This window comes from Chlamydotis macqueenii, chromosome 24 (assembly GCF_036417535.1).
Source record: "Chlamydotis macqueenii isolate bChlMac1 chromosome 24, bChlMac1.mat, whole genome shotgun sequence".
In the NCBI taxonomy this organism is placed as follows: domain Eukaryota; kingdom Metazoa; phylum Chordata; class Aves; order Otidiformes; family Otididae; genus Chlamydotis; species Chlamydotis macqueenii.
The window spans coordinates 4,325,846-4,348,895 of NC_141579.1; the positions used below are offsets into that span (position 1 = coordinate 4,325,846).

The 23,050-nt window shown below is 39.7% G+C and overlaps 1 protein-coding gene across 8 annotated transcripts in view; it reads right to left on the reverse strand.

Annotated features, from left to right (window-relative positions):
* The window catches only part of ARHGEF12 (Rho guanine nucleotide exchange factor 12), a 77,980-nt gene that overhangs the window by 19,687 nt on the left and 35,243 nt on the right, over positions 1–23,050 (reverse strand). For 4 of the 8 annotated variants that reach the window (XM_086766399.1, XM_086766398.1, XM_086766393.1 and 1 more), the window contains 19 exons: positions 14,248–14,346; positions 13,749–13,798; positions 12,869–12,926; positions 11,933–12,111; positions 11,256–11,333; positions 10,615–10,734; positions 9,856–9,987; positions 8,811–8,882; positions 7,939–8,031; positions 7,216–7,326; positions 6,621–6,719; positions 5,991–6,033; positions 5,509–5,614; positions 4,480–4,617; positions 3,458–3,490; positions 2,531–2,648; positions 1,335–1,440; positions 887–1,099; positions 300–429 (listed from right to left, as the gene is read on the reverse strand). In XM_086766399.1, the coding sequence (XP_086622525.1) occupies positions 300–429; positions 887–1,099; positions 1,335–1,440; positions 2,531–2,648; positions 3,458–3,490; positions 4,480–4,617; positions 5,509–5,614; positions 5,991–6,033; positions 6,621–6,719; positions 7,216–7,326; positions 7,939–8,031; positions 8,811–8,882; positions 9,856–9,987; positions 10,615–10,734; positions 11,256–11,333; positions 11,933–12,111; positions 12,869–12,926; positions 13,749–13,787 (1,868 nt within the window). In that variant the 5' untranslated portion in view covers positions 13,788–13,798; positions 14,248–14,346. Of the gene's footprint in view, positions 1–299; positions 430–886; positions 1,100–1,334; positions 1,441–2,530; positions 2,649–3,457; positions 3,491–4,479; positions 4,618–5,508; positions 5,615–5,990; positions 6,034–6,620; positions 6,720–7,215; positions 7,327–7,938; positions 8,032–8,810; positions 8,883–9,855; positions 9,988–10,614; positions 10,735–11,255; positions 11,334–11,932; positions 12,112–12,868; positions 12,927–13,748; positions 13,799–14,247; positions 14,347–21,778; positions 21,836–23,050 lie in introns of all 8 variants that reach the window. The other 4 variants (XM_086766391.1, XM_086766392.1, XM_086766395.1 and 1 more) reach the window with 4 other exon arrangements.

Genomic DNA, 23,050 nt, shown 5'->3' on the forward strand with positions numbered 1-23,050 from the left:
AACGAAAGAATTTATTAGGAAGCTCACGCAAGAATTTCACCCCACTCAGACACTCAGAATAATTCTACAGTAAAGGCCTAACCTCCTAACTAGAACATTTTGTCCATCTGTCAGCCTCACCCTCCTGATACATAGTTTTCTAGTACTACCATAGTAGCAGACACAGACCAGCATTTCCTATTTCTCCCAATAATGTTTAATACAAATGATGTCACTAATAGTATTACGGACTAAGCTTCAACAGCCATTGTCACATCAACTCTCTTCCAAGGCTCAAGCAACTACAGCACTATAGTTACCTCTCTGATTCTCCCTCCTCCTCCTGCAAGTTTTCCAAAGGAGATGGGAATTCAAAGGTATTATTAGGCGTGCGGGGCGTGCCATCCATATAGTCATTAGCAGATGGAGCTTCTCCAGTTTGCTTCAAACCTAAACAGAAAATAAGTACAAAATGTCAAGAACTGTATAAAATTAGAGTACACTAGAGAACTTCACAGCCTCTTCAAAGCCTCTTGATTGACTGCCTCACTTCAGCTTAGAGCTGGAAGAATTGAATTCCTAGGCTGGTAAGAAAAACCTCAGCGACAAGTGTTTCCAGAGGACACTGACCTGTGCTTACAAAAGCAGGCACCTAAGACTATTTTTTCCTGTTAAATGATCCAGTGCCACAGTAACAGGATCCATCTAACAACAATTTCTAGTCACGATAATATTTCCTAATTTGATCCAGAGACTAAGTCTGAAAAGACGAATAACACGAGGAAGATCATGTCTAATGACAAAAACATTTCCTAATTTGTCAAGTTTGTTGCATCAGAACCGTGCTTTGTATATCCCGTTCACAACATAAATCTTTAATCATTCCTCTTTGCTAGTATTGTCCTACCTGTTTCGCTGTCCTTGCTTCCCTCTGGAGAGGAAAAGGGACCCATTGCCAAAGGAGACATTGGGTTGGCAGGTGGGTATGGCGCATCTGTTCCATCACTGGAGGATCCACTCTGGCGCATCTTGCTAGAATCTGGTGGCTCTGGGCTAACAGAAGATGCTGTAGGTAAGTGCTTTAAATGGCGAGGCTTCTGCATTTCCATAGCTCTGCCAACTGAAAAAAAAAAAAAACAACCCAGATATTATATTGCTGAAAGATTTTACCTGTTTTCAGCAACAAAGAGAGGAAGCGTTTCAGGACAAAATTATGTTTGTGTGTCTTCAAAAATATATTTTAAAAACAAAAAGTTTACTAACTTTCCTTAACATGGATTTCTAAAAGACAGTAGAGACTTTACCTGTCTTTCAGACTAAAAGTTAGGGAATATGTATTTCCTTATCTGACATACTTGCACTGCTATCATGTCGACTTGGTCTCCTTGGTGGGCCCAGGATATTAGGAAAGCCTCTTCTCTTTCCTTTTTCCTCTCCTTCTTTTTCTTTCTTGATACTTTGCTGCAGTTAATACACAACAAAGAAAAGCAAAGCAAACAGATCATCCATTTCTCCAAACTCATTTAGTGAGATATTGACTAATTCTAAAACTGCAGAAGTTTGGTACAAGAAAATTTTATTTCTAACAAGTTATTGAGAGGTCAATATCCTGTAGTATCAGAGGAAAAGACAGCCTACAGAGAGATTGTGAGCGGTGCGTAACAGGGTTAGCAGCAGGGAGCCACAGCATCTTAAGCTATACATCTGTTATAAGCAAAAACTCACACACCCTGGTTTTAACTTAGCAGGAGCTAGAAACCACTCTCCTCCATAGGGTAAGAGACCAATTTACAGCGACCAGTAGCAACTTGTTTCTCACATCTTGTGACTCCAAACCTCCACAAGCATACAGACTCTAATCTGGGAGAGAGAAATTCAACTTATCTTACCACTTCAGAAAGGTTGTGAATGCTTGATTTAACCTTTTCACACTGTCAGTGCAGAATTGCTCATAACAGTCTTAACATTTGAAAGGAAGCTGTAACGCTCATGAAAATAAGTAGCTGCTGTGACCAGATACACCCCCATACTGTGGGAGATGACTGAATACACCCATAGAGATGGAATTTTGGTGGAAAAATTCATTACGTAACTGGGAAAGTGTGGGTGGCAGGAAGAGTAGCTTTCCTACATCATAAAGTATGAGGTTTTGGGCAAGTTTCTCAAGAAGAAAAGTAAATACAGGCCAACAACCTGATGAGCCTTAATGAGATCCTCTGGCGATTCAAGGTTGCATTACATGAAACATTTCTCATCCAAAGTTTTAATAAGGCTAGAACTGTGAAGAACAAGCAGTTAGAATTCAGGCATACAGATAAAGGAAGAAAGAAAATAACTCATTTCTAATTGACATATCTGAAAACATACGCAGAACCCAATTTAACTGTTAGGTTTCCTGTGCAGCTCAGTAATCCCAGATCCTCTTGATGAAACAATGAAGACTGTAAAATCATACCAACTTCTAATGTGTCATGCAAAAGTGGATTTTGAATTCTAACAAAGCACTTATGCTGGTCAGCTTGAAACAAATGCACTCTGGCCACAACACTACTACCTTGATCTTTGGCAAGAAACCAATACGGCCACGCTTCTGCTCCAGGTTCCGAGGTTCTTTAACTCTGACTCCCAGGTGTTTCATGTAAGTAAGAATCACATACTGCATTGTGGAACTGCCAAGTATATAAAAAAAAGGAGAAATGTATTGAGGAAAATATATTTTGTCAAGAAAAATAAAAAAGGTCAAATGCAAAGGTTCAATTAAGAAATAAGCCATTTTTAGGTTAAAAGAATTTGGCATCTTTTTGTTTTCATATGAAACAAACTATCATAGACAATGGGAATGACTCAGTCAACATCAGATTTTGTCCTCTTGTTAACAAAAAATGGAGTATATAAAAGGCATACCAGCCTAGGATGTAAAAATAAAATTTTGAGAATTACACAGAAGGTCCTAAAATGCTATACTAAATACATATTTGAAGTCACATTATAGTTTTGAATTATAGTAAAACTATGTAACAGCAAAAGGCACGGTTGCTGTAAAGAGTACTGTAAAAGCTACCCAGACGGTTGTATACAAACAAACTGAACAAGGCAAGGCACATACAGAAAATAAACATTAGACCAGACTGAAACAGCTAAACAAAAAAACCAACCAAACAAAAAAACCAACCAAACAAAAAAACACCAACCAAACCCAAAAAAACCAGAACCAACCAACCAAACAAAACCAAAACAGAAAACCCAACTCTGAGTGACAGTAACTTTTTCAGATCAGAAACGAAGGCAACAAGCTTCAGAATAAGAGGAGGCTGAGAGCAAGAGGTTAATGCTCTGAATTCAAATTAATTATGCCAAGGGGATTTAGAAAATGAGAGTTTGTGGTTACAGCCGGCAGAGGGCTGTCTTGTTCTGCTCAGCAGAACACAGAGCCAGCAGTGGGGTTCTTACTTCAAACAGCCCACACAACTTCCATTACCTCCTGTCTTCTTCCAAAGGCTGAGATGTCATCCTAAAAGCAAGAAAGAAAAAATTAAAATTAAACTCAAACACCAATTAACACCCAGTGACATCCACCCAGAGCATCCACGCACAGCATCAACACTGCATCCAGTTCTGGAGCCCCCAACATAAGGCCATGGACCAGTTGGAGAGGGTCCAGAGGAGGGCCACGAAGATGATCAGAGGGCTGGAGCAGCTCTCCTATGAGGACAGGCTGAGAGAGTTGGGGCTGTTCAGCCTGGAGAAGAGGAGGCTCTGGGGAGGCCTTATAGTGGCCTTCCAGTGCCTAAAGGGGGCTACAGGAAAAAACGGAGAGACTCTTTGGTAGGGCCTTCAGTTGTGACAGGACTAGGGGTAACGGTTTCAAAACAGAGAGAGGTAGATTTAGATTAGATATTAGAAAAAAAATTTTACAATGAGGATGGTAGAACACTGGAACAGGTTGCCCAGAGAGGTGGTGGATGCCCCATCCCTAGAAACATTCAAGGCCAGGTTGAATGAGGCTCAGAGCAACCTGATCTGGTTGGAGATGTCCCTGCTCCTTGCAGGGGGGTTGGACTAGATGACCTTTGAAGGTCCCTTCCAACCCAAACTATTCTATGATTCTATCAGCAGTTGTGTTCAAAGAAAGTAAACAAAAATGAAGGTTCAGCTGGGAAAACTGGATTCAACTCACATTAAAACAGAAAATGAGTTCTGAAACTGTATGTTTCTACAACCCAAAAAAAGGACTCTGATCTAATAACTCACAAACTGGCAATGGGAGTAATTTCCTCCAGTATCTGAACAGCAGCCTCCTTGAAAAGATATATGGACTTTACCTTACTATTAGCTTACTTTTGGCTATTATTAGTCAAGCATACGTTGATAGAAAACAGGGGAGGCAATGTAAACATAGTGATGTCAAATTGCTTCTAGTTTCCAATTCCTTTGCTCTGCTATTGTGAGGTTCAGGGTAGAATCTTTTTTATCCCCACAATTATACTTGCTGTTACTCACAAGACTTCCTCAATTTTAGCAATAATCTGTTCTGCACATGCTCTTTCCTTCTCCACCGCATTCCGGTCACGAACTCTTTCTGCATCCAGCTTGGTTAGTTCTCCTTCTGCCAGTGTCAACCCCATACTACGTTTCTGCCTGAAAAAGGGGGAGAAGGAAGCATCACTTGAAATTGAATATGGATCTGTAACAAGGAAAAGCATCCTCTCAACATTCAGAATGTCAAACAGGTTTCATTAATGGTTTCTGTATGAAAATGGAGAAGTCATGACATTTCTCTGTAACATTTGCACTCACTATAAAACATAGCTAAGATAGCCTTCACAGGCATAAAGCTGTATGATATTTATCAAGAGAGGTAGCCATTGCAAGGGTCAAGAAATAGTTACTCTTTTTGCAGCATCCCAGGTTGTATATTTGAAGCATATACTTGAATTGAGACATTTTTAGGTATGAAAAAGTCCATTGTTGAACACTTGCTTCAGTATGTCTCGTGTTGGCACAGAGCTCTTATGACTGTGCACATGAAAGGGCATATTAATTATCAAATTCTACTACATGCCCACGACAGCTTTCTAAAGTGGATTATTCTGTGCCCAAAGGAGAGAGGGAAGGAAAAAAGGAGAAGGGAGAAAAAAACAAACAAACAAACAAACAAAAAAAAACCAAAAAAAAAAAACCAACCCAGACAGACATAAGCTGATTATGAACACAGTTAGTAAGAACGATTTATACAATATCACCTCAGTAACAATATTCTGAAATTGCCTCAAATAGCTTCAAGGAATGAAGAATCCATGCTCTAAAATTGATCTTCCAATTGATTACTTGCAACACAGTGTCAAAAAACATTCAAGGACTGGTCACGGAGGGACCCTGGAGGCCCTTTCCATTGGTATCTTCCTATTGAGTCCAAGATGAATTACTACGTTCCTTGATTTTTGACTTCCCCTGTATTGGACATGTTGACTGATGGTGACTGATGGCACATATGAATTAAATGAAAACCACACAGTCAGTTGTTGTTACCTGAAATCTTCCAGATTCCTTTGAACTTCTGGACAGACTTTATCTTGCATAGTTTGTATAAACTGGCGATGAAGCTCTTCAGGAAGGAGTTCTGGCCTCCTTCTGTCTGTAAGTCAAAAGACAAGAAGTTACTAGATTATTATTTGGAGAACAGTCCTCTCCACTTCAGAATCAAGTCATTCATATGTATAATTTAACCCATCCAAGAGTACCCTTTTTGACTTTCACTTCCTGATAATACGAACTTCAGTGGATTAAGCTTTGGTCACATCCACTATCATACTACAAAATGTACATGCCAATGTGGCCAACGCTTCCCACCACTTACGCATGCATCTGGGCAAGAAGTACTTATTTGTCTCTCCCTGTTACACATCACAATGTATGCTTGAAGTGACCCCTAGTGCATTTCAGAAACTTGCTTGGACTGCCTCAGATAGTAAAAACTGCAGAAATAGATACCTGAGGCAAAAGCATCCTACCTAGTTCTAAGGAGATTTCATCCGGAACTGGAACTTTTAGATTCTGCAAAAGAAAAGAAAGGCTGGGAGAACATATACAACAAACACCACTCCAATAAAACACACAGTACAAAATACACAACAAAATCCCCTCAAAAGTCAAAATCATACAACCTGAAAACCTGATGGTATTGAAAGGGAGACACGCATCTTGAAGATATATTACACAAGGATTATTTAATCTAAACGTGGTACTAGACTCTGCTACACTATCTGGTAATCCAACTCATGAGAGTTAAGAAGTCTCTCAGGCTTTCCAACACACGTGTAAGATTTTCCAATCCTTGCAAAAGCCACGTCAATATATCAGCAATTATTAAGTAAAAGGCAATGTATAACAGCTAGAGCTTGGTTACATATTACAAAATGTGATCAGACAATTGATTCCCCATGATTTATTGAGTTAGGAGGCACCTGAAGCTATAGATGATTAATTTTGCCATATTCACTGGTAGCATTTAAACAGAAAACACTTTTTTTTTTTTTTTTGGAGGACTTAAATAACTCTGTTGATTTTTCCAGTAGAGTGGAAAAAGAAAAAAGTCAATTTGCTAGATATGCTTGGAAATGAGAGAAATGACTGGAACCTACTGCAGCTCGGTCCAAGAAGAACTGGTAAAACTCGAGGAAGACACGGCGAGTCTCTTTGGAATTGGTCTGCTTGTACAAGTCTGTGTAAAGGTAGCACAACTGTGGGAAACAGGAAGGGAAGAAATTAAGTGATACCATGAGAACTCTTCCAAAATCCCTAACTCCAAGTTTTCTTTCAAATATTTAAAGGAATTCAGCATTGCTGAAGCTCTTCCTAGCTACCTTCAGCCATCTAGATCGCTCCGGTATTCTCAGCTAGGCTGCTCAGTAATCAGTGGAGAAGGAAAAGGTTGGAGTGGTTGCAGAGAGAGAGATTAGACTTTCCCCGTAGACAACTAATCCCATCACTTTAGGGTGGAAGAAATGCTTTCAAGAGCTAAACACTTATTTGTAAACAAGTAAGTGTAAGGAATACAGTTCTCTTCATGCTTCTCTTCATTTATCTGAAATACTCTCCTGCCTGCACAGGATCTGCATTTCTCTCCTTGCCGATCCAGCTATATCACTGACAACGCTACACAAGAACAAGGAGATCCTGATACACCCTGGTTAAGAATACAGTTTGGGCCAGGGAAACAATTCCAGAATATCTTACCAATGCTGCGGGGTCAAACTGGGACACCACATGATGCAGAAGAACAGCCAGGTGAGCTGGGCGAGATTTCAGGAGCTCAATATTTTGGAAACAGCTGCATTGTCCATTGATCTGTAGAGATACACAGAAACTATTTGAATTATTCAGGAAAGCTACTGTGAGAAAAAAACAAGAAGCCTTGTTCCAACAGCTTAGCTCCTCATTTAATGAAAATAAAAACCGATCAATTCCAGAACCTTTGCAATGCTATTCTAACATCCCAGGAAGAGTTTACAATAGGAACACTTCTTTTAAATATTCTCCTGAACACTGAGTACAGTATAGTGAAATATAATTCAGAGCAAAGGACAGTTAAAATAAGTCAGAATAAATCTGTCAAAAGGCATGGCAGCTATACTGCTATAACAATAATGCAGAAAATAATAGAAACTAAATAAGCAAAAGAAAATTAAATAAGGCAAATAAATTTCTAGGAAGCTTGAAGTTTGAGAAGAAAGATAGAGTAACAGAAAGAGTCAAAAGATGGCATATTGTCATAAACTCCCCAAATGTTTTTATTTGACAAGATAAGCCATAACAGGAATCACGTTCTCAGATTCTTAATTCACCACACAAGAACTGCTCAATAAAAACAAGTCATGGAGCACCTGTAGTTTAGGCACAGAGGAACAGAATTTTGATCGAGGGGGAAAAGGGGTGGCTGAGGCTAAAAGTCACTCCCACCTGCTCCTGTTCCGTGTCAAAGTCGTCATCCTCTGCTCCAATGATCTGAGGTCCCACTCGGGATAAAGGGTTTCCAATACTGGACTGGGAATCCTGGGGTAAACCGGGAGCAAGGGAAGAGAAGGGAAAGGAAGGGAAGGAAGGAGTTTAGAGTGCTATTACTCTTCTTTACCAAGTTAGAGATGTTCCTATCATTTTTTTTCTCCTTCTCAAAACTCAGTGGAAACCCATGAGTCTTTATTCAACCCTGTCCAGGTTTTGCAGCTGCAAGATCCCCTTACAAATGCTTCTCCCAAGTTGCAAGCATTCAGAAACATTAAATCAGATGATTCAAAACCAACTGCATTATCTACAGGCATGAGCACACTAAGCATGTGACATATGACAAAGCCATCTTAGTACAAATGGAGAAATAGGACTTTGAAAAGTCAAGCAGATGAGGGCAAAAGTCATTCTTCGGAAGTCATTCTAAGGGAGGTAATAATGTGTTCAGATAGGTCTGCACGTACTGCTATGTTCCACTTTTACCTACTCTTGAGGCCATTCCTGATAATGCCAGCCTTGTAATGACTGAATAGCCTAAAGAAAATTTACTGCTGGACTCAAGGAATAAAACACATACAACCACTCTATTTTAGGTCCAGCTGTTTTATATATGTGCTGAGTATTTATTTCTCACCTCTAAATGGACCTGCTTTTAAGCTCCTTAAACATTTACTCAGCTAATCAACTTTCCCTGCACAATTCTAATTGCATTTTATTTTCTAAAGCAACATCTATGCATGCTCCATCTAGAAAGCGGGGGAAAACCAGGAAGGTTTTAATGGGGCCATTGCAGGAGATGCTCCTCTGACACTTTGTTTTGTACTCACAGTATCTTGAGCCTCAGTCTTTTCTGGGCTGTCATCTAGATAAATCCGCTCTTTCAAGCCACTCCGAGGACTCTGGGAAAGAAGGAAGTTCAGTTCTGGTGGGTACCAGCAAATTCAGGAAAATGAGAACTGCACAGCAAGTTTTTCAGCCACAACAGCCCAAACTTCTCCTTCCTCACAGAGTGAATTGTTAAACAGCTGAGGTATGAACAACCAAACTGTGTGACTACATGCACAGTTCCCAAAAAACCCAAAACCCAACCAAACACAGAAGCAGTTTCAGTAAGAAAGCTAGTGACACTGAATAACAGTAGAGCTGTAAAATCTACTAGTGCACTTTGAATGTTTCAAAATAGTAAGGTATATTCACATTTTGGAGGCATATCTGACCCACCTTCCTTCCACTTCCAACTGCTAGTACAAATTTAGTTCCCACATCCTGAAGTTAAATAACAAACTTGGGCCAAAACCCAAGTACAGAGTCTCAATCCCCCTGCATTAATCAGATAGTGACTTAATTAAGGATTAGGTGCTAAGGCACTCCAATAGGGAGACCATACAGACTGATAACTAATGAGTGAACAGACTAAGAGCCTTTACTGTTGGCAACAATTGAAGCTTGTTTGACGGAAGTAAGGCTCTTCCCCAGTTTCATGGCAACTTGCCCGCTGACTGGATCTGAGTCACAGCTACCACAATTGGAACATTACCACACTCTTAAAAGATGCTCTAATTGGCATCTCTGAGTTCTGAGAAAGATGCCTGCATCCATCTTTCTTTGTCTGGTTACAGCGACTACATGCCAGGAAAAATCTAATCCTGGATAAAAACCCAAACCCTATGCTATTTCTTTCCCAGTCCCTAATGGAAGACCAATATAGTATGCTTCCTCAAGGAATATTTTTGGTGTGTACTGAGAAGTCTGCTCTAGTAATACACAGCATTAGTGAGACAGAGTACACAGGTATGATACACAGGACAACACAAACACAAAGAACCTGTGAAAAGTTATAGAAGCAAAGGCATGGAGCTGTTCAAGACTCACATCAGCAATATCACTGTTTGGTCGGGAGGGGCTGTCACTGTAATCCAGTTTGCTCACACAATCCCCGCTCTCTGCCTCCACTTCACTGATCTGCAGCGGCTCTGTCACAGACCTGGAGGACAAGATTCCATCCTAAAAAGATAAAGTGAGTTGGGAGACAGCACAGAGCAAACAGAATATTTCCGGAGACAATCTTCAAACATTAGCTGTTGCAAAACCCTACTAGTACACATTATTTACAAAACTTTCTTCATGTATCCAGAAAAGGCTGCAATGTTTCTCTAAGAGCAGACAACAGAAAATCCACCAAGTTTTCAGGACTTGTAACATTATATGCAGAGGGAAAAGGGGAAAAATAATACCACATACTTTACTTTTTTTTTTTTTTACAAAAGTAAAACCAGAGCTGTTTTGAACTTCCAGTTATTCAATCTCCACTGTAAGAATGACTACACAGGTTTCTTTTAAGTTGTACTGACAGAGAGACTAACAAACATATAGTTTGCACTTACTGTTTTAATAGCAGTTTTTCATAGATGATTTGAAAGTCCGTTGTAAAGCCTACTTCATACAGAAATAGCACTGCACTGCTTAACGGCCTCTGCGAGCCTAATTACAAGTCTGAACTCTAGAGGGTGCAATTTGCCCGTACAAGCACAGAAGAGCATGGCACAAAACGCCTGTTTGCCCTGAACACCATCATCCCCCAAGAATTTTGACCCAAAAGATATCACAAAGAAGCCTGACACATTCTGTTACCTGACTACAGCCTGTGGCTTTGGACAACTGCTCTTGCAGCTGAGGAATGTGCTTCTTTGTTTCCTGTATCTCTTTGAGCAGTCGTGTGGTGGGTGATCGGCTATACTCTTCTTGCAGAGACTGAAAAATAATTTTATGAGTTTTCACTCAGTATCTCGTCAATATCAAAGCTTAGAACTACAACCTACTACTAATGTTCATTCCATTTACACGTTTTAAATAACAAACAGCACCCCTGCACACCTACCAAGTAGATGCTACAGAATATCCATTTTATATAGCTCTCCTCCCTCTCCTGTGCCAATAAAATAACCACGTTCTACAGATTTACTGAAATCCCTCAGCAAGAGTCAAAGATGCTTACATGCCAAAGGATTGCATCAGACTGACGGATATGTACACTTAAACTTAAGAAAGCTCCCACTAATTTTTTCTTACGCCGTCAAGGATTAAAAACTCAAGAGCTGATCAGTAAGAGTTGTTAGGTCTCTGGTGTTAGGCTGGTATATAGCAAAGCTAAGCTGAAACACAAGTTATGCAAGGGGATGTTGAAGATGCTACTAAGTAGTGATTCAGTAACTGATCTTTGTATTTGTAGCATACTTTCCTCCATCCCTCTCAGACACATGCAACTCTAATACCTGCAGCCGCTCCTGCTCCTTCTGTAGCATCTTTCTCAGAATCTCCACCTTTTGGTTGTGGACAATATTATTCTCCTCCTAGAAAATACAGAGAGATTAAGGGTTGGGTTTTTTGGTGGAGTTGGGAAGAAAGACAAGGAAAATGGATATGCCCACTTTTCATCTACTTCCTAAACATCAGCTCTGAAAAGCCCTACAAGAAGCAATTCAAGTTTCTAAATCCTAACCTATGCATTCTTTCCTACTTTTGAACATAGCTGTCAACATTTAGGGAAAAAACCCCAAACAAACAAAAACAAAAAAACCAAACAGACAGACCAGAACTGTTTGCTTATTTGCTTTCTCTGCTCCTCTTTGCCACTTAGCTGCACACCTCACAATCCCCTTTTCAACAGAAGTTACAGCATGACTGGCTTGGAGCAGACAACGCACAAACTCACATCATGCAAATTGCAGTGGATCTTAAACACAAACTCTGACTAACTCGTCAATTGTATTTGGATATTTTTAGTTGCAAAATCTTTTTCCCCATATGATTAAATGCCCACTGGGTGGCAGGATAAATATTCCAATTCCAATTTGCGATTTGTGCAAGAAGCACCAAACAATTCAAGGAAAAAATACATGACTACATTTCTTCTACCTTGGCTCTTTGGAAAGAGAGCTTTACATCTTACCCCCACAAGCACTGGGCTAGTAATCCTTTCTGCATTTCCTGATGTGCCAGGCGAATGGGGAGATGTCATGATGGGAGACATATGCCCAAAGGCTGCCAGATCCACTTCAGAATCAGCTAATGGAATCTGAGGCGACCCTGGTGGGCGCCCCTGAACAGTGAGGGCTACATAGGAACCCGCTGAAGGGAGAAGAAGAACAATTCACATTTCAGACATACTTGCAGATTTCTACGGTTGCTGTTTCTCTGTTTGCCACTTCTCTGGCTTCCATTTCATCCTAGAGACAAAACTCAGACCATTCCTCACCCGTTCGTTCTTTCTTCAAACCAGAGAATCTGAGAGCACTGTTAGCTCTGTTTTAGAGATCTCCATTTAAATTTCAGGTAGTCCAAAAACTTTCATGATAAAAATCCTTAATAAAAGCAGGCAATTCAATTTCTAGTCTATCAGGTTACATTTACCAGGTTGCATTTACAGTATATATATGCTCGTGCCATAAAATAAACTGCAGTACAGTGTAAGGAACCACTACTGTCTTCTTCCTTATACAAGAAAATCAACCATGAATGCACTTCCTTTAGAAACGCCAGTACTTTGCAAGCATCATACAGCAACTTACATTAAGAGTGCTTGAACAGCTATGGTATTATTTAAGGTGGAATCAAAAGGTGGGAAGATGCATAGGCAAGGTGTGGTAACTTGTAACCTCAAGCTAAGGAGAAACTGCAGAAGCACGTATCAGCTCAAGTCCGAGATGTTAAAAGTACCCCAATTTCACTTCACTGTATCATACACGTCCTTTATCTCTCACTATGGGGCATGGTTGGGCCTCATCCTTGTCACTTGACAGCTGAATCGGTTACTGGTCCTTTAAAATTATACCTTTCATGTTTTAAAGGAGCACAGTGACAAAAATAGTAACCACTCTCTACTTACACTTGATCAGCTTTACCACCTCCAAATGGTTTGAGTGTGTTACAAGAGTGCCATTCACCTGGGGGTAGTGAGGAAGAGAAAGTTAACAGTGCTTAGCTACTGATTTCCAACAAAAAGATACCCACACAGTACACAATAAGCATGTAGAATGAGGAACAATACTCCCCCCCACCATCTCCATTACTACGTCTTTCAAGACACTGAAAAATAATTTATCCTTCTAACAGTTTATCTCTGTGAGCAGAACTCTGCAAAAAGAAAACTATACACGCATACCAAAGAAAATCAAGCAATCAAACCAAAATCAAAACAATCCACTTCTGACCGGGCAGAAAAACAGATCAGGGTAGCTAATTTAATTCATCAGTTTAAATGCCTAGTTGAAATCCCAGCTCTATCTGTGTGTCAGTAGCTGCTGTAGCACAACCATCACTTTGCAGTAACAGTTTAGATAGTCTTTTTAGTTACTGACTTGATTTCTTAGCTGTTTAGGACTAAAAGAGAACACTGATCTGGCAGCAGTTAGGAAAAAACAGTAATCCCAGAAGACTACTTATTTACAGGCAATTATTAGCAACTCTCTGTTCATTCTCTCCTGTCACTTCTGTTTTTACTGTACGTGTGATACTTGAACCTTGTAGGATGCTGAACTTGCCCATGAAGTTCTGAAATGAGAGTGATCTCCACAACAAAACTAATATTCAGCAGTAGGCTTTCAGTGGCCACTGTTCTGGTATCCCCAGAACATGGAAACTTAGACCATTCCTCTATCCCACAGGCAAAAGTAAACATCACAGCAGACATATCAATGACATTCTCTCAGGGAAAGAGCTTATCTAATACAAAGGATCCATTTCTCTGATGATTTGAATGCTCTTACCTTGATAATTCTATCACCTGTTTGCACTCCAGCCCGCATGGCTGCTCCATCTAGAGAGGCAAGAAATCATTTCGTTTCAGCTTCAAAACAAACATTGGAAGTAAAAATATTTGGGGCACTTCTGTAGTTCCACACAAAGCTACTTTGCACACTCACCCAAGCTTTCTCTGTTTCTATCAGATTACAATCTGGACTAGAGCAGTTCTGTTCTCATTTTGCAGCGATCAAGTCACAATCCCACCACATTTCAAGGAATCATTTACTTCCTCTCAGATGCAAGAGGTCAGTTTACAAATACATCAGACAGTGAGGAGGGGATTCACTGCATCCCAGCAGTGCAATGCTCTTTGTGCTTGCAGGTCTATTCTGAGGCTACAGCCATCCAACCAGTGAGGAAGGTATTTGGAATTTTCTCCTCCAGCCTATGCACACGTTTCTTTTATTCACATAAAAACCTCTAGGCTGCTCTCTGGCTAGCACATTTAAGAAGTTTGCTTACCTTCTTTGACAGACTGCACGAAGACAGGATTGTCTCCGCTGACCGTCAGCCCAAATCCGTTTTCATCCCGTTGGATAACAACACACCGTTGAACAAGACCTGCATAAGAAAGGTGGGGAAAGGGTAGAAGAAAGAGGAGAGAAATATAAAGAGACACAAGCTAGGCATCAGTCCAAAATCTTATCCTCCTAGATAATCACAGAGCACTGAAAGCAACTGGTACAATACAACAGGGGGAAAAATATACGAGAGACAGCAACAAGGCATCAGTACAGAAACAGGTAGGAATGTCAAGACAGGTCAAGCTTATTGCTTCAGTTACACAAAACAGAGATATACAACGTCAGAGATGCAGACAGCTCTGGCACATCAGACACAACTTGAGGTAAAAGCAGCTTTTAAAGAAGAGCAGCTATGTATATAAACCAATGAGCACAATTTCCCTTTGTCTGTATTAACAGTTCTTCAAAGTACGGCAGAGGGCTGTCATGTTCTAGCACATCATCAAAACCACCAAACAATTTTTACAATCTAGTCTAAAAAATAAGTCACAAATCTCTCCAACTAACATCAGTGGGTTGGACTAAAACAGATTTATTGATTAGGAAAAGTTCTCCCAATACTCAGCAAAAGTTTCTCTAGGGGCACCTTCTGTTCCAGGTGAGACTACTGCACAGAACCAAAACAGCAGCAGCAAAGAAGTACAGCCACACTTAATACACTGAACAAGACCTCTAAAATCAAGACCATGCTTCCCACTGAGCTACTGAAGTCCAAGGGCCTAAATCCTAGGAAAGTTCGAATCCGCTCCTCCTTTAACTTGCTGGTGGCATCAAAAGTAAGTTGCTTTGTTTCCTGGTGTCAGGATTATTCAGTATAATGTGAACATAAATACTGTTGCAGAGATAAATGTACTTAGTGGGTGCAGCATTTTGAAAGGGTGTAATGTTGTGTATGTCTATTTTTCACCTGAAAACAAAACAAGGGAAAAAACAAAACAAAACAAAGCAACAGTCCCAGCATATTCATTGCAGAGCACTTTCCTAGGAGCATCTGCAAAAAGCCTATTATGAAGGAACCCTTATCTTGCAAGGAAACTTTAGGAACTCTGCAAAATGCTTCAGACGTTCTGTTGGTTTCTTTTGTTTGGGGTTTTTTGTTGTTTTTTTTTGTTGTTTGTGGGTTTGGTTTTTTGGGTTTTTCTGGTTTTTGTTTGTTTGTTTGTTTGTTTTTTTTTTACACAGCAGAAACTACACGCTACTAAACAGCACCCTTATTTCTAACAGTTCGCTTTGCTTCTTCATTTCTAAAGCCATATCAGGCAAAATTCTCACACGAGCATCTTGTGAAAGAATTAGAGTTCTCCACAAAGGGAATTGTGAAGATGCTGTCCTAGCAAGACCGCCTTTTCTGGAATAATTTTTAAAGAAATGTATTTTAACGGATTGTGGAGCCATACCCATGTCTTAAATTACTCTCACACCAGTACAGCTCCCTTAGCTTCTCTGGAGCAACTCCTAACGGAAACAGAATCATAGAACAGTTAGGGTTGGATGAGGAGCCTTGAGTGAAAATATTGTCTGCCCAGTTCGCCCTGTTCTCCTCGAGCATGGCATATATGAAAATGGGCATGGGAGTAGTGGAAAAGGCTGCATTCCAGCACTTCTGCAGCAGTCTGGTCTCACTATCATAACACAGCAACTCCCCTTCTGCCAATAAAGTAGAAGCAAATTATGCTACACACAGTGATCTGTAGTAAGCTGATGGAATGAATGCAAGGTGAAAACAGAGAAGAGGAAAAAAAAAAAAAAAAAAATCACCTTTCACACCCTGTTCATGTGGTTAAATGAAAGAACATGCCTCTCCCTTTTGTACATCCCATTTTTCTATATGGCCAAGCTTCTTTAAGTCTCACTTCACAAGAATTACGCCTCAGGGTGGGGTGTGGGAAAAAGAACATATGCTATTTCATAAAAACAGCTCGTTTTAAACCCTGCTGCCAGACATACAGGTTTTATGAGTAAGACACTAACTAATCTTTTGACTCATAAGAACTATCTTAGTTTAAAGGCACAGCATAGCCCTGCATACTAGTTGCCCTTCCACTGAATTTCTCTCTTTTGCAGAATCAATAACCCTTGGATCTCCTGCTGAGCTGCCTCCTTGAATAAGCTGATGCCAAAGCAGAGGCAACGCAGTAGGAGATGCAACATAAATTATACTCTGTAAGGTCAGTTTAAGTTCCAAGAACAATCAAGGTAAACCATTTCACACCACAAGTCTCGACCTCACCCAAGACTACCTTTTAAATTTAGAATGAGGAGGCAATTGAAATTAGGACAACTCTAACCTGAATTAGTCCATAATTGCTTTTTCCCAGTATTTGCTCCCTTCAGACAAGAAGCAGACACTTAACCCTTCTCCTAACACAATATAAAAGGCTGGAATGAAGTCTAGGTAGGCCAGCTGAGAGATACTGTGCTCAAAGGAGATACACACCAGCTTTGTAGTGATTTTAACGAAGTTATCTGATAGTTTTCTGAAGATAACACTATTACCTGCAGAACTAGATCAGCTTTGATAGCGCACACTGTGTGAACCAGGTAGACTAAAAGGAGCAATCTTCAAGTGCTCTCCTTTACTCTGTGAGGAAAAATCAGTGAAGAAAGCCCCCAAATCTGTCATTTGCTCACTTTTGTTCTTTAAGTAAAATACATTCAATTTGAAATCTGCTTAGTGGTGGAATTTTAAGACCAGAGCAGCAACGCTTTCATAACCCACATCTTGTACCTTGAACACCTCATTAGACACTCTGGAATGGACTAAAAGGAAAGCCACAAACTACTGAGAGCCCAACGACACGCAAGGTAAAATTTTCAATGGCTGTTACTGTCACGTCTAGATATCACTAATACATACAGGAACACCTAATTTAAATTACTAACTAAATCAACTTCACTCACTTTAATTAAAGTCTATGAGTCTGAGGCAACACTGAAGAGCCCACGTTAGCAGGTGGCAATCAGCTTTTCATTCACCTTTTTTGCTTTCATGTTCCAATTCTTAGCATTCCCTGGATGGAAATCACGAGTCATTCATTTTGAAATACCTTACTATGATATTTCACTTTTTCCAGCTGAAGCTTAATAAAGATTACAAGGTCAACTGGTCACTGACAGTACTCAAAATCAAACCAATAATAATCTTATTCCCACATCTGCTTTAACATGACAGTATCTTGGTGGCATGAAATCAGGAAACATCACCGTATCTATGCTTTAAGTACACAAAATCAGACTACACGTTCATATCTTGAGTGTATTCATAAAATTCTGTGGAAAAAAAAAATAAATCTTAAAAATCTGGTTTCATCTTCATGTATATTATAATTCCCCAAACTCATTGGTATAGCTTCAAGCCAAGAGGTAAAGCAGCTGTGTGCTGTAGTTAAAAAGGTTTAAGATTAAAAATGAAAGCAGTTAGAAATTAGCAGTCTCTGAAAACAGGAACTACAAGAAAAGCTAAGACGATCAGCTCTTCAGTAGGTGGCACTATTCCCTCTGTGACATCGTAGCTCAGCTCTCCAGCCCCGTTACAAGTGTGCGTTTTGGACAACAGAGAAGGGTAAAGTTCAAACTTCAAGGTCACAGACACACCATGGTAAAAGTGCTTGTCTCAAACAATCTTGCCAGATACGTTTTGACTGTCCAAGAGCTTCTCTAGTAAAGAGATCATTTACCTTCTTCTCTTCTACAGATCCTAAATATCTGGAAGTTCTTCAATAAAATAGGAAATTTAATTTCCCGAGCAGTGCACAACAAATAGAGCAGGGGTTCGAGAATAATGACATGAATTACATCTTCCATAATACAACGTAGCTTTTCCTCTGATTAAACTGTGTAAGACAGGACATGGGAGGAGACTTTTGAACTATGACCTCCCTGGAGGCATGAGGCCACAATGGGAAAATGCAATTTAATATAGTGACTTGAAATGAATCATTCAACAAATAAAAACAAACTCCTTGGGGTTTTGAGAATGTCCAAATGTTTCACTTCATTTGGGAAGCTTTATTTCTACAATATTTTCAGAAACCCTGCTCCACAAAATAAATAAAACTATCAGATTTTATTAAAAAAAAAATTCTCATAGGATGAAATTTTGAATTTCACTTAGTTCTACTTAGTATCATGATCTTCACACCAAATGTCATATTAGCAGCACTCTTCTGCTTCTTCCACTAACCTGGTAACAGAAGTCATGTAAAGTCAAAGCAAAAACTACATTGTTTGAAGTTAGTGCAGAGTACAGTATCTTGAGAAAACTGTTAAATACAACAGCACTGAATACTGTTCATAAAACAAGGCTTGGTAATGTTTCTAGGGGGAGGGAAAAAAAAAAAAAAAAAAAAGAACCATGTATTTTATGATAAACAGGACTATCTGCTCCCATGGCAACTACACATTCAGCCCCTGTGGTTGAGTGCCCCTTGCACTAGCAGCCATTTCTGGCTCTTATAAGGGTAGGGATGAGGGGCTCCCAAGAGTATTTTCAAGAGTCTGGAAAAACGGTGGCCACAAGATAAAGACACAAGGCTGTCAGGAACTGCAAGAAACAAAACAAAAAGTGTAAGTTTGATTTAAAAACACCTCAATGGGGATGAAATCTGGGGTTTCAAAACAAAACAAAATTTAAAACTTGTCCCAAAATTGGAGAGATTATATGAAAGAGTATGTGTATGGTCTAGTCTAATACTTGGGCCAGAAATTTATCATTACTAAATAAAAAGGAAGATATCTTTGGAGAACAATAAAGTCATGGGGAAAAGGGAAGACTAAGTGATATCTTGCCTACCACCCTGAAAGCTAATTTCAACTTTAGGTTCATTTAAGAGACAAGAATTCTACTTTGAGAAACAGGTATCAAATATTGTGGGAGGTTATGGCACTAACTAGTAAATTACAGCGTATCCGAAAATACAAACTCTCTCCTGATCATCTACATTTTGTTGAATAGACAGATAGGAGACAGTTTGATATGGAAGAAAGTATCACATCCTAAGTTTAATGTCACCATAAATCAATTTCTGTACATCAGAACAATTTCCCTACCTAACCACTTGGCCACCTCCAAGCCACTCATACTTAAGAAATTCTGGTCCCTTGCTCCTTAATTAAGAATTTCAAGAGCTAAGAACAAACACATACATAAAAGCCACACCTCCTTTCCCTGTTGTCATTCAAGACCATTCTATCATTCACTTTATAATGGCTAGCCAAAGAAAGCCACCAGCGAAAAAAATACCAGTACAGTATTTCTACTTGTAGATTTTTAAATAGTTTGGTCCCATTCAAAGCAAATAGCAGACTTCTCTACACATACCACAGAACTTGGGAAAAGTAGAGGGTAGAGACAAAAGGCAGAGCAAGGTCCAGCACAGTAAAGGCCACTGGAAAGGAAGGATGAGTGGAAACTGCTCCCATAGATACAGGACACGGACAGCGCATCTGCAGGAAGCTTTGGGGGAAGTAAAGGCTTACATTAGGAAGTCATGTTTCTTTCTGCTATACATGAAAAACCAGGACATTGTGCAGACTGAGGGAGAAGTATAAACACAGATACATTCCATCAGGCACACAGAATGTTTCCTGTAATTAACCTACAATAGTTTGACAGCACCTCCAGTATATTACGGGTAAGCAGTGTTAGGCAAAAATTAAGGCGTAGGGACCTAGTCAACCTGACTGTGCTGTCCCTAACCAGCATCTACCTAGCAAGGGGAAGAACTGGTCAAGGCTTCAACATGACCCCATCATCAGAAGCATCATTCCAAAAGCACATGCTTTTCAAGCAGGCCACTTCCCTGTTCATTCTCTCTGAGCATGGGAGGAAGACATACAAGCTGCAGGAAGACGGGTCTCCCTAAGACACATTTCCAGCTCTACTGAAGCAAATCAAGGAACTCTCAAACCCTGTTTACAGTTTCTGACTAACAGTCTCACACCCTGAGGACCATGACTGTTGTATTACTTTGCTCTTTCCCCCCCCGCCCTTTTTTTTTTTTCTTTTTAAAAGAAAAGTATGTGATTCAAAATTCCAGGGAAAGTTAAGAGATCTCATTTTCACAGAAGGAAAAGATCACACCTCCCTAAACTGCAGCAACAAAAGGGCTTTCACTAAAATGCCTATGCTGGTTTAGAAGGAACTCTTCAGACTTGGTGGTTTTGGGGGGTGTTTTCTTTTTTCTTTTATTTTTTTTCATGTTCCTTGCAACCAGAGCTATGACAGCATCATTTTGTTTTACATAGGTGGTTTAAGAACTTGGATCACAACCACTAACACCTGGCAGTTTTATTCTAGTGGATTGATAAATTTGATACTGGAAGAGTCATTGCATCTGTCCAAAGGCCCCACAGCAGGTTACGCAGCAAGCAATTTTCTCTACAGAAAAAAAAATCAGAAAGTATCACAGACTGTTTTAAATATCAAGGGAAAAAAAAAAAAAAAAACAGGAAAAGAAAAGAAAGGCAACCCATGGCTGGAGTCAAGACAGAGCTGGACATGCACGCTTAGAAACATGAAATGTAGCATTACTGGTCAAATTCAGCCTAGGTCCAAGGGTCTTAAGAAGCTGGCAGGATCCAAAAGACCACCCACCAACTTGTGAAAACTTATTACCTTTTAGTTTCTAAGATATCAGTGCAAATCTCTTCAGAGATCGGAAATTCAACAAGTCATTAACATAAAGTTAGGATGGAGAGAGTGTCACAGTCTGAAGACTGACACATCTGATGTAAGCTAAAGAAGGAGGATGAGTAAACAGGCTGTATTTGGTAGACATTCTTCCCAACAGCACCCATCACAGTATACTGACAACTTAGTGATATGTGTGGCTACTCCTATACGAAACTGTTATATGCCAATTTGTTCCAGTCTACAAGCCCACAATAGTAAAACACAACACTAAAGGACTGCCAGGGAAGTTACTCCTTCTTTGGATCAAAGAATGGCGAAGTTTATATTCTTACACTTTTTGAAATTATTTACAGATACATTTTCCACTTCTGTGACACATGAAAAGGAATTGACGTGAGATCCTCCACAAATAATGCAAAAAGATTATTTACTGACTCATCCAGATTAACCTCCACAGTTAGAGCAAGACACGGACTTTTCCAGAACCACAAAAACTCCTGGAGCCCAGTCTAAAAGTTCAGTGTCTTCATACAATGCCAAAAATACTCAGTGGCATAAGATCTCCAAGAAAGGCAGCCCCAGGAAGTTTTCCAAACTATCAACAGAGAACAGGAGAACCCAGGTGACAGCCTATGCTTGCCAGGTACAGGTTAGTTTCCAGCCACTACAAAAACTACAAGCTGATACACTGAAGCAACATTTAAACCCAGTTTCCCACTCCCTGCTGCAGAGCCAACCATGTGGGCCACGAAAAGGATAAAAGCCTTGGGTGCACAGACAGAAAGCATGGAGCAGACTGCAAAGGTGCAAGGCTGCAGCAGCTGCTTTAGCTTACCATACGTCTCGGATCTACTCTCCTCCGAACTAGACTTTGTCTTCTTGGAGGAGCTATCTGCACGAGAGCAGGAGAAAAGGAGAGAGAGATACAGAAAATATGGAGACCAAACATGAGAAAAAAAAACTTCATGAAAAACACAGACTGATTTATTAGGTTAAATCATAAAAAAAAAAAAAACCAAACACAAATAAGATGCGAACAAACCACAGGTGAAACACTTGGAATAAGGGGTGAATAATACGAGCATGAAGACACAGGTAACACCACAAAGAATCTACACAGAATCTAAGACACAATAAGAGAAGTTCTCTGCAATGAGCTACTGAAAGTATTCTGCATAAAAAACAGACCAAGCATAGAAACTCTGATGACATTTATCTCCAGAGTAATTGACATACATGTATTATTTCAGCATTCTGAATTCACCCCTTAAAAACAAAGAAATTTTATGAAGGCTACAGTGCAGAGTTCATCTATCAGACCAGATCACAAGCATTATAAAAGTGGTGCCAGGTAACAGCTCTCAAAATTTGAATGACTTTCATCAAATTAAGATTAGAGGATTCCAGAAGTTTGCTTCTGAAGAAAACAAATTCCTTCCACAAAGCAGGCTCATAGCCTGAGACCTCCCGCAACCCACCTCAACCCAAAATAATTTTATATTACCTACTACTAAGGACAAAGGAAAAGAAGACAAGCACCAAATTTAGGTTTACTCCCTTAGCGGATTTTTTTTTTAAACAGACTTTAAAAGTCTATTTTAATTTATTTTGCACACACTAGGAAGGAGTCAGGCAGCTAGTGCCAGAAAACATTAACAAACAGGATGGTTTATAAACACCAGCTTCAAATGTCTTGTGCAAAAACACATTCTGCAAGTTCTACCACCTTTACATTCAACTCTCATCTCTTCCACAAGCCCCAGGGGAAAGACCAAACTAAACAGTAGAATGCACAGACACGAAAAACACACATTGCATAGGGCCAGAAGGCTCAGACAAGAGCCTGTCATGCATTTCATGAACATACACAGTAGTCACTGGGTTAGTGTTTCAGGGAGAGAATAAAGAATCTCTGCATGCATCCTAATTTCCAAGACAGCCCTGGACATGCTTACCAAATTGACCCAGATTTAACCTTCTAGAAGGTTAAAAAACAGGATAGCATATCCTTTAAAAATACACATTTATCTTAAAATATATCATGTTGGAAAGCATAAATTCACTTTACAAGTGACAGAGATAGATCAACTAAGACTCAAAAAAAAAA